This window comes from Ochlerotatus camptorhynchus, unplaced genomic scaffold (assembly GCF_037179485.1).
Source record: "Ochlerotatus camptorhynchus isolate MF236.1 unplaced genomic scaffold, CSIRO-AGI_Acam_v1.1 ptg000401l, whole genome shotgun sequence".
NCBI lineage: Eukaryota > Metazoa > Arthropoda > Insecta > Diptera > Culicidae > Ochlerotatus > Ochlerotatus camptorhynchus.
The window spans coordinates 1,724,176-1,736,556 of record NW_027040887.1 but is presented as its reverse complement, the minus strand read 5'-3'; the positions used below and the strand labels follow the sequence as shown (position 1 = coordinate 1,736,556).

General features: G+C 39.8%; 1 protein-coding gene across 1 annotated transcript in view; it reads right to left on the bottom strand.

The window, feature by feature from the left end:
• Positions 1-2,670: 2,670 nt before the first annotated feature.
• The window catches only part of LOC135710730 (calcium-binding protein P-like), a 48,126-nt gene continuing 38,415 nt past the window's right edge, over positions 2,671-12,381 (bottom strand). The window contains exons 2-3 of the mRNA XM_065233391.1: positions 4,894-4,974; positions 2,671-4,803 (exon numbers count right to left, since the gene is read on the bottom strand). Coding sequence (XP_065089463.1) covers positions 3,035-4,803; positions 4,894-4,974 — 1,850 coding nt within the window. The 3' untranslated portion in view covers positions 2,671-3,034. The remainder of the gene's footprint in view (positions 4,804-4,893; positions 4,975-12,381) is intronic.

Genomic DNA, 12,381 nt, shown 5'->3' with positions numbered 1-12,381 from the left:
GGTGTTACAATTATTGAAATTGAACCAGGGGCAACTGAGTTATTAACGTTCAAAATCTTTCTTAATTTGTTACATGTTCCCATGTTCCATTTTCGGTTTTCACAAAGTGTACCCCCATATAGAAATCAAAGACGTAGTCCTACGTCAAAAACCAGTTCAATGGTAGTAATAATCAGGCAATTTGCTAAGAGCCCCCGGCCCCAGTTTCTATTTAAGGGCCAAAATCCATCATGCGTTACATTAAATCACATGAGAATTCATCTATCTTTTCTCATTGTATGAGCAATTTAGTCGGAAGATCTATTAAGTACACATCAAACAATTAATTTTGATATCACATCAAAGTGGATGCACTTTAATCGTGGCAAAAATATGGTATAATATTACTTGCCAAAAAGGGTTAAATTATCATTAATACAGTGCATGAACTGACATTACGCTGCTTTGACTGCATTTGTTTATTTTTGTGACCATAAAAATTACATGAGATTTTCGATATGATTGACAGTACATCCTCTTGGATGCAATAATAAAATTTATTTTTTGCTGTGTAGTAAAAAAGGGTCATCTGTATCTGCATGTACCGGTTCATTTTTGAAAATATTTATGCCTATTTTATTTATTTTAGAAATCACCCAGCTTTGCCATTTTCGATTAAAATATTTGTAAGTCGTATGAACCTCAATTCGCATGAGTTGTTCCAAAAGAATTAGAGGTTATTCTATAAAGACTTTACAATAATTGGTGCATAGACTTTCATGTGTCTGAGACATTTTGTAAATAGTCAGACCTCGGACCTTAAGGTGAAAGGAAACGTCATTAATTTTCAAAAATTCAAAAGCAGTTTTTTCGTTGAAACCCAAAATTACGTTCATGAAAATGTGTTCATTGCATTCTACTTACCGGAACACAGTGAACACATTTTCATTGACAAAATATCGGGTTTAAACAAATAAAACTGATTCAGAATTTACAAAAAGGAATGACGTACTTTTTCCCCTTAAAGACCTTTAAGTCCCAGAATTCTGAACTTTCCTGTAGTCAAGGATTAGATGATGTCATTCTCACTGGCTTTTAAGTAACCACTATCTAGGCATTATTATCTGTGCCTATGCAATGCACCACAACTGCAGAGTAGATGTTCCGAGGTTTCGCATTTTCCAATCCTTGAGTACCGTTTACAGTGTATGATTAACGCTGGATTTTACCAAAAGAGTGAAATTCCAAGCAACGTTGAGGAAGTCTCAGCATCAGTGTATGGCCCATTATTTCGACTGCTAGACGTTGCCTAAAGATATGCAATCTGTTTAAATTTCTCCTCGTGCCATGCAATGAATGGATGAAGTGGTATAAAATAAGCTATGGAAACTGTTATACATTACGGTGCTTGTATGGAAGATTTTCCAGACCTCAAATTTCAACTAAAAGGAAATTTTTAAATCTGACAATGTTACTTTGAGCTGTCAAGAAGACGGGTCAGAAAAGAAAGAAGAATAAGAGGAAGAAGATGTTGTGACGAATGTTAATATTCCTTAATGGGCATGAGCTTGAAAAGTTAACAGCGAAATTCAATTCTTTCCTTAATTCTGCATTAGACTGACAGCCTTTGAAGGTTTCTCTAACTCTACGAATGGTATAAATATCGTGATATTGCAATTAGACAGCGCCGGTGGGGTAGTGGCGTGACTGCTTTCTCGCCCCAATGGGTCTGGCTTCAATCCCAGCCGAGGTCGGTGTGATTTTTCTGAGGCATAAAAATCTCTGATCACGTCTTCCTTCGGAAGAGAAGTACATGGTCCCGTCCCATGTGTGTGTTGAATGGGTGTGATATCCGACGCAGGTGTGGAGCTGCCTTCCTGGATTGAACACAATCGATTGCCGTCAATTGATGTTCGTCGGTTATTGGCACTAGATTGCGGAACAGAGACTGTTCGGATACCAAACCAAAATTTTTGTAGCTCAAACTGTAATATTAAGATTTTATTAGAAAATTAAATCCGATAAATTTGATTCCGAACTTACAAGAAGTGGTCTAATTCTACTTTTGTGCGCTACACAACCGTTTCCTCGTTCTAGCTCTTCCTTCTATTTACCACGAATTCTCCCGTTCAAATCGTCGCTAGCTTTCCTATACGCCTGTTCCACTAATTAATTATTTTGTGTTAATGTTTTTCTTTTCCAGGTACCTGCTAGAACTACTTACAATTATAATTTCCTTCTATGTTCGGGACGCCGAAGGGGAACCAGATGCACAATATAGACGAACTTTATGATCCGAAATATTCCTTGAATTCCTGTATAATTTCACTTTATCTGCTAACAATTTCTATCTGCTAACAATGTCCATTTATAAATTGTGTTTGGTTTGTTTTGGTTTTGTTTTTCTCTTCCCTTTCTTCACTTCTGACAACGGTACGAAACGGCAATAACATTAGGTACGCCAACCGCAGCTACGCACACCGTTGTGTTGGGTTTGCTGCCCTGCGGTGTTGACAGAGACCGACGTTAAATAAAGGAATGAAGAACTAAGAACTAAGCAATATAATGCAATAGATCAAATTACTGGTCGCAGTGGATTTATGTCCCGACAGGGAAAAAATGCATTTCTTTCATTTACCTACATTACTCCATCTCATACTTTATTTTATAAATAATTTATTTCATTCCATCAATTTTAAAATGCATCAACATAATATTGACGTATTCCATGGATCTTACTGTACTTTATCTAACATCTAATAGGGTAAGTGAAATAGTTTTTGACCCAAGAGGTTCCCTAATTGGCCCTATCTTATTTTTAATTTTCTTTTTCAATGTTTACCAAATTTATTTCCAAGCAGGGTTAGCATAGATCTACACAAATAAAGCTATGAAAATTTCTTTCAAATTTGAGTCAGACCCTTGGGCCAAAATCTACAGCACTACTGCCATAACTGGCTCACTTACCCTATCGAAGATATCTTTATTCTGTCCTTAAACCTAATACTTTCACGGTAACTACTTCCTTCGCTCAAACCCAACCCTCTTTTTATTTCTAACCCTTCACATTATCGAACGGACGCAGCACTCCCGGCGGTCCCCCGAAACTTCCGGTAAACGTACCACTGCTCGCCACCGCTACAGAAGTAGGCCTGTTGGAACTGCCCGTCGTGGAGCTGAATCCGACGCCCGGACCCGACGGGGCCAGAATGGTTCCATCTGGCTTCACGTGGCTACCCGGCAGTTTCTGGTTACCTAAAAGGCCCGGAGCTCCACCGAAACTTCCGGTGAACTTGTTTACCACGTACTGACCTGGTCGTTGCGTTACGGGAGGTTGTGCTTGCGGTTGCTGTTGGTGATGGTGGTTGTGCTGTTGGGTAAATGTACCGGTGTAGATTCCTCCAGGGGCTTGGGTAGGTTGTTGTGGCGGGTAGCTGGGTTGCTGTTGTGGTTGGAATGGACTAGGAGGTCTGATGATGTTCGGTGCCTGGGTTTGAGGGTATTGAGGATGAGGTTGTGGCTGAGGCTGAGGTTGAGGTTGTTGCTGAGGCTGAGGTTGAGGTTGAAATGAGACGGGTCTCTGAGGGGTTGAAGGGATTGTGGGAGATGTGGGTTTGTAGGCGGTTCCGAGATTTTGTTGGTTGCCAAGGAAGCCGGGAGCTCCACCGAAGCTACCGGTGAATTTGTTTGGCGCTTTGGTAGGAGTGGGTGCCTGAGGAATGGTCGGTACGAAGTGGGTTGTTGGAGGAGTCGGATATGTTTGTGGAACAGCTGGTTTGACGGGCTGAGGAGTTGAGGTGTATGCCGTGCCGAGGAATTGTTGGCTCCCAAGGAGACCCGGGGCACCACCGAAGGATCCGGTGAACTTCTGCACGGGGGCTTTGGTGGGTTTGAATTGAGGTTGCTGAGGAGGCTGTTGAGATTGAGTAGTTGGGTAGTACTGTGATTGGTGAGGATTTTGATGTTGCTGTGGAACTTGAGGTTTGGGCTGCTGGGGTGCCTGAGATTGTTGAGGAGTTAGTGGTGGTATGAATAAAGGAACCTGGAGAGGAACTTGTGAGTTTTGAGGAGCCCCTTGATTGAAGTTTACTGGAGGTTTGTCACGAGGCAGCGTAAGACCTTTGTCCAAGGAAGGTGAGCCGAACGGATCATTTACAAAAATATTCGATCGTTCGGTACCGACATCTACCTTGTAGCCGGGCAGCTGCTCTCCAGGGAATAGTGGAGGTATTAGTCCATTCAACGGTTTCTGGGCAAAATTGATCTGTCCATCACCGATGGTAGGGATCTTGGCATTTGGAACAAACTGAAATGCTGTTGTTGGAGCTCTGATTGTTGCGGTCGATTGTGGATATAATGGGGACTGACTTTGCTGAGGCAAGAAATTCACTGATGCAACCGGTGGAAGTACTACAGGTTCGATAATCCCCGAAGCATAACTGGGAAGCTTGAAGTTGAAGTGTCCGTGTTGATTGCTATTGGGTCCATGCAGGTTATCCCTGTTGGCTTCCGGTACAAATCCAACCGATTCCAATCCGGTCGTTCCGAGATCCGTGTAAGGTGTTACCGGATTTCCATAGCTATCCATGGCCACGGTGGTTGAAGGAGTGACTGGAAACTTCAAATCCCCATTGGTCAGTTCATTATTAAACCCTCCAGGAATGGCATTCAATGAGACATCAGCTGAGAATCCTAGATTTCTGGCACCTCTCGACCCGGATGTGACCTGAGGCTCAATCTGCTTGATCGATAGCTTGATGATTTTGCTATCACTCTCAGGGAGCTCGTTTGCTTCGAACTTGTCGATCGATCGGGCAGAGATCCCTGCAAGCGAAAGGGAATGATAATTGATGAGATTGCACAAACTCATAACTCGGCTCAATCGAAGCGTAGAATCATCAATCGATAAATTACCTGCATTTCCACCGCTACCGCCACGATCTGCCTTCACCGGTGAATTGGTGTCTCCCTCAGCACTATCCGACGATTCAACAGCTGTAATAAAATTAAATGACTCGAGTTAGTTCCAAACATTCGATGCTAATGGAAGTTAATCATCAACAAGTTATAAAAAGTACCAATCAAACAAGTGAAGCATGCATACGAAGATACGATACGCCCGTATTAACTAAGATGTCAACAATCGTTTGAACGGTAGTAAAATCTGTAATAGGTATCCATAAACGAATGCTTTTTATGACTTGCAAGATGGAACTTGATCATCCAACCGGTCTAGGATCGACTTTGAACTTGAACTTGTGGGTGGCGTTGCGTGGAAGCGAAACGAAAGACAATCACCATCGACAGCAATCGACTCAGAGATGAAGTCATCGAGCTCGAAGGCTTTGCTGGCTGCAAGAAGGTTGCACCGGTATTGCATGATTAAAATTCCATATTCTGTCTCAATCAAATTCGTGAAAGCTAGACGTGTTATTTAGAACAATCCCCTCCTTTAGGGGTATCGTAGCGGAAACACTTTGGATTCGCATATGACTAAACAATGGCTGACAAAACGTGTGCGTCATCAGCAAAGCCAGCCTCAGGCTAGCGGATCACCTTTTAAACTGATTTATTCGTTCGGCAATCAGTCCCGTATTTATATACAATGGAGCTTGATTATCATTGAAAACGACGCCGTCTGATGCCTTCAAAGCACCAGAGTGGAATTGTATTAAGCGTTCAAGAGGATTGTTTGGTGTTGATTAGATAAATCGGGATATATGCATATGGTACGTACGAGGACAGAGTTCAACATCGACTCAAGGAAAGTTCGTTATATTTTAAGGGTACAATTAAAACAGGATTAAATTGTTAACAAAATTAATTGAATACTGCTCTATGCACACTTATTCGGTATTTATATGTCCAATCTCCAAACGTTACCTCAAAATTGTACAGAAGGTAATTCACACAATATTGAAAGCTAAAAATTATTTTTTCTAGTAATTTAACCTTTTCAATTTTTTTCTAGTTCAATCGAAACAATTGATTTTTTTTTTCATTCTAGTCATTGTCATTGTCATTGTAATTGTCAAATGGTATGTATCAGAGTTTCGAAATTTATGTGAAAAACAGGAGATTTGACAGTTGCGGTAAATTTTGCTTTGCCGATTTCACGGCAATTGAATGTTTTGCTTGGATGTTTGCCATTGGTTTCAATTTAATAATAAAAATTCAATGAATTATGTAGAAAAAAAATTGGAAAAAGGTTGCCGACTGGGACTCGAACCACGAACGTTGTGATTAACAGACCTGTGCTTTCTCCACTGCTCTCTCCATGCTTCTGAATATGGATAGGCTAAAAGCAAACAAGAAGCGCTCATTTCCTCTCACACTTGACTTCGTATGCTTTTTCTGCTGGAGAGATTCGAGGCAAGTGTGTGCGTCGTTCTGCCATGTTATACATAAAAATCAAGGCAAATGCTTGCTTGTGTAGATGAAAGCACAGACAGAACACGAAATAAAAAAGGCAAAAAACCATTACATTCGCTGCGATGTTCATGAACAGAGGATGATAGGAAATGGAACTAACATTCATTGTAATAAATTTTTGGTTTGCGTGCACCCAACCGGGGAAGTAAGATTCGTTTACAATTATGTGTGATTCATCATCAGAGGATGTTAGAGGAGACCGCATGAACCGAGGATGCGATATGCCTAGCTGCGGTCCAATGCAAGAAAATTGGAGACCGAAAAAAGTGGAGTGTATTAGTGAGTGAAATTAATAATGTCGAAAAAAAAAATAGGAAAAAGCTTGCCGACTGGACTCGAAACCACGAACGTTGCGATTATTAGACCTGTGCTTTCTCCACTGCTCTCTCCATCCTTTGGAATATGGCTGGCTAAAAGCAAACAAGAAGCACTCATTTCCTCGCCTACTCGACTTCGTTTGCTTTTACTGCTGGAAAGAATCGAGGCAACTGTGTGCGTCTTTCTACCATGTAATACATAACAATCAAGGCAAATGCTTGCTTGTGTAGGTTAAAGCATATACAGAGCACGGAATAAAAAAAGATTAAAAATCATTGCATAGTCTGCAAAAGCAACTTCTAACATTCGCTGCAATGTTCATGAACAGAGGATGATAGTAAATGGCACTAACATTAAATGTAATAAATTTTTGGTTTGCGTGTGTGGAATTATTGGCTGTATTGTGTGGTATTTGACACTTTTACAGCCTTTCCACAGGAATTTCATGTGCTCACGTAGTGAGAAAGTTCTGTACTAATATCGCCACCATCCGAAAGGACATGGTCATCTGAACAACTTTGCTCGAGACAGTAACCTTCTATATAGCAAAGATTTCGGGATACAGCTTATATAGGAAGTTCAAGTACACACTAGCGCCGTGTAGTGAGCAAATTCTGAACTACTGTCCACCAACCATAAGGCCTTGATCCACTGAATAACTTTTCCCAGTACACAAACCTTCTATATTTCCAGAATCACGGGATATTCCATGTTGGAGCCAATGAAACCAAATCCCATATGCTACGTGGACTTGATACATGCGATTTGCTTTTATGCTTATAGCTGTACATGGGTACGCATACAAGTGCTGCATAGTGAGCTAGTTCAGATCTTAATTGTCTAGCATTCTGTGTGTCCATTATCACCTAAACAAGTTTCTCGAAAATAGGCTTGTATAATGATTTATTATATGAGTCCATGATGCTCCGTGGGACCCTATCACATCAAGTGAGATAAGAAGTTATACTAACAAAATATGTTTAATGTTCGAAATTGTCCTGGAGATTAGTTCTTAACGTTCTACACACAGTTCGAAAAAGTAGTGTAAATCTGTTCAATATGGTGCACATAAATGGAGTTTCGTGGAGCCCCATAATATCATGCTGGATATGTAGTGATAATGACAAAATATGTTAAGGTCTCCCAGTTATCCTAACGATTGGGTCCTTGGGATGTTCTACAGGCTCTACCAAGTCTTGTATGATGTCCATATTAATCATACGAATCCATAAAACTCCGTGGGCCCATCAAGTGAGATATGAAGATGTATTAACAAAATATGTTTCATTCACTAAAATGTCTTGGAGTTCAGATCGTGACATTCTACAGATTCCACGAGAAATTGTACGATATCCCGACTAATTTGGAGAAACCCAAATTCTTCCACAATATTATCCCACAAGGGTGAACACGAAAAAATCCGCACACATTAAAAACGCTGCCAATAAGGCATTTTATGCATCAAATCTTTAAAAATTTCACTGGATCAAGCTAAAAGTGTATAGAATCACAGTAGGCATTGGTTGTCAGGATAAGTTCATATTAGGTCAGCTAATATATCAAAAATCACCATTTAACTATATATCATATCGTTGCAGAAATAAATCATGGCATACTTTGATCAAATTTACACAGCAATCAATTTTACGGATGATCCGGATCTACCGACGGACCATCTGGTGTCCACTGGGAGAAAATGACCAGCAAATTTGTAAAAAATCACCTTTTTGTAGAAAAAAAATCAATGCCTACTTTGAACAAAATTATAAAGCAATCAATTTGGCGGATGACCACTCGGAGCAAATGGCCAGCTAATATATCAAAAATCACCATTTTACTTAATTTCATATAGATGCAGAGAATGATCATTATACCTTGACAAAAAAATATCACAGATTAAGGTTGATCCGGGTCACCGGATGGCCTTCGGGTGGATACTCGCTATTTTGAACCAGGTCACAGTGGTTTAAAAGTCCATTTTGACGCTCGTAATTAATATCACTGCGGAGAGTGGATTTAGAGTAACGACGCCTTCAGCAAAGTTGATGGCTATGTATTTTGCGCCAACTGTTTCTCAGTGTAACTAACGTGTGCCGCAGCTGTGCCGACAATGACGAAAGTGCCAGTCATCGGATTGACATTGTTTGCTTGTGAGTAATAGCATGTTTGGCAACCCGGTTAATTTGACAGCTAAAATGTTTTGTTTTGAAGCAACTTCACAGCTAGCAGTGGAATCTTAACTAGAAACAAGATAAACATCAAAGCAATCCTGGCATCACTTGCATTTGTAACTGCTTGCGAGTGACTTCGCCAATGCACCGACGAGCGGGTTCATGAGTGATTTTTAAACGATTTTAATACTCCTCCCTAATTGAAGCAAATTGAAAACCATTTGCAAACATTGCAGATTGGAACCGCTTATGACAGTTCGATTGGAATCATAACGCCGGTGCCGGTGGTGTAGTGGTAAGCGTGACTGCTTTCTAACACCTCGATGGGTCTGGGTTCAATCCCAGCCGAGGTCGGTGGGATTTTTCTGAGGCATAAAATTCTCTGGTCACGTCTTCCTTCGGAAGGGAAGTGAAGCCGTTAGTCCCGGCCCATGTGTGTTGAATGGGTGCGATATCCTACGCAGGTGTGGAAGCTGCCTTCCTGCACATTCGATTGCCGTCAATGGATGGCAATCGATGTCCGTCGGTGATTGGCACTAGATTGCGGAACAGAGACCGACATTAAATAAAGGAAAGAAGAAGAAGAAGGAATCATAACAGTGTCTCCGCTGGTCTCTTATTCCAGTGTTTCTAATCCAAACCAAGAGGCCATGATCCAGAGGCACTCCAGTAAGACATGCTGGTACCGGACAAACTGGCCCGACCGAAAGATCAAGTTCCTCCGACCGCTCAACAAAGACAACATCGAAACGCATCTATTGGCATTCAATATTTACAGCGCTGCAGCAAGCTTCTGCTAATGTTTCAATCGCTGTTACGGACTCACACTATCGATTTTAACCATCGGAAGTTGAATTTTGGAAAGCAAGATTGTTGGAAATGAAGTTGACGACAGCGTGACCACACCACAGATTAGTAGTGAATAAAATTAAATCTGTCGAAATGAGTTTGACAGCGATTTGTTATGTATTTTCCTCAGATTTTCACTAAAACGCTCTCACAAATCGCACCAATACAACTGGAGTGAAAATCTCAATTGATTTTTTTTTTTAAATATGTATCTTTAAACAAAAACCCCGTGGTGGTTTGCTTGATGAAATCTAGAGGATAAATGCCGATACCACAGTGATGAGAACTATGGAAAAACACTTAACGACTCAGTCTTTTTAATGAATTTGACAGATTTTTGATGCTTCAGTCTGGGAAACGTTTGAAAAAATAATGTACAGTTTTTGAAATTAATATGCTCTGAGAAATGGGAAGTTTGTTTATGGAGCCAGTTACTATGGAAATGGGTTTACTACGTGGTATAACATACAATGTAACCATGCTAACATAATTTCCATACAGCCTATCAACGGGTGTTTGCTTAGAGCACAACTCCGCAGCAGACGGTCAAATTTACCACCATTTGAAAGCTCTTTTAATTTAATTTTAGATGCATTTTACTTCATCTACATCTAACTGTATCAATTAAAGATATACGAGTCCAAAGTATGAGGAAAATTGAAGAACATTTCTTAATAACTCGTCATATTCAAATGATGATGCAGATGTAGCATGTTCTAGAAAGTTGTATTTTAGTTTGAAAAACAACTTTGTGGAACATAGTGAAAACCTAAAATAAAAGAAAATATATGTTTTAGTGAAACAAAGTGTTTTTGGGGTCCGTCCTCAAACAACCCTCTCTATCTCAATTTAAGTGAAATATACGACTTTTTTTGTCTTAAGTAAAGTTTTGTGTAACAATTTTTCCTTTAACTTTGCGTTAACCCCCTATCTCGACATAGTGAAAAAATAAATTTTCCATCTCACTTTTAGGGGGTTAATCACAAAATTCATATCTTCCAAAGATGAAACATGTCATACCCTTCAACTTTGCTCAAGGCGTCATTACTCTAAATCCACTCTCCACGGTTAATAGCACCGTGAAATTAAGACCGTCAAAATGAACTTTTAAACCACTGTGCAGGTTGTGGGTTGGTTTTGTTAAAATATTAATCACCACTACCCATTAGACTGATGCTAAATTTGAAATTTTCACTCCACAGTGCTCGAACGGTTCTAAATTGGGCCCTGGTTAGCCTCCGAAAGCTTAATTTCATTTGATAAGAAGCTGACTTGGCACAAACCATTTGAAGTTTATATGGAAATTACTATAGGAAAAGCAAACTTTTTGTTTATTGTCTTCTAGCCTTTTTACATATTGTACTGTTAACAAATTCAATTGCTATTCTTATGGGAATTTTTATCAGCTACAACTTTGCAGAAAATCGTTTTTCAGCCAGGCGTCAAACTAAATAGTTATTAATTATTTAAGAGATTGATAATCTTATGGCAAGATTAAGCAACTGTATTGAAGGCAACACTGTATTCTGCACTGTGACATAGTAGCCATGAATTTTGTCCTCTATTCTACGCGCCATAAACACCAATGTTGCCTGCTGCATAATTGATTGAGCATAATCATAAGACATCAGTGACTTGAATCCTTAATAATTTTTGATTCTTACATTTGACCGAAAAGTGGTCTTCAACAAAGTTGTAGCTGAGGAAATTTTCAACAAGCGCAGCTATTTTTTTTTTTAAATAGAGTGAACTGGTGAATTTTAAGATAAATATGAACCGAAATTATGGTTTCTCCATAGTAATTCCCGTATAAACTTCAAATGGTTTGTGCCAAGTCAGTTTCTCACTAAATTAGTTCAAATTTTGGGAGGCTAATCAGGGCACAATTTGGAACCGTTTGAGCACTGTGGAGTAACAATTTCAAATTTTGCATCAGTCTACTACCCATAGATGCTTGTTGCTGTTGATTTCCAGCATTAGACTTTTACTTTAAAAATTGGTTCAAAATTGAACGTGTAACAGGTATTTTAAGTGAGCCTTAAATAATTGATTTTTCAACATACAAATCTTCAGAATAAGCTGACATAGCAATCAATAATCACGAAATTTCGAGAAACCGTTATTCAATGTGCGGGAAACCCAGAAAAAATATAAAGTAACACAATTCAAAATACATTTTTTAGAACTTTTGTCCAGGCTCCGGCCGCTGTGCGACGTGATAACAAATAATAGCCTATTAAGTGATAAAAGTGTGACATTCCAGACGGATCGAACGAGGATTTGCCAAAGCAGGAAGGTGATGACGGACGCCGGCTCGTTGACTCAATCAGAATCCCATTATAGTGGCCGAATGTGTCGAATCGAAGATACTCCGGCTGATCGATCGGTTCGGTCTTGTCATTGTCTCTCGCATTATTCATCACATTTTATACAAATTTTGCCTAAGCACAGGTTTTCATAATTGATTCACTTTTTTTTTGTCTCCAGGACTGAATGCTTGATGATGGTGGGGATTCACATGCAGGGAAATTGCCCACTAAATCCAGCTGATGCTATTCTTGATCCAATCATCCTGTGGTTTATCCGCACTTGATGCTGTCTACTAACTTGGTTCCCATGGTAAATTCCAGTG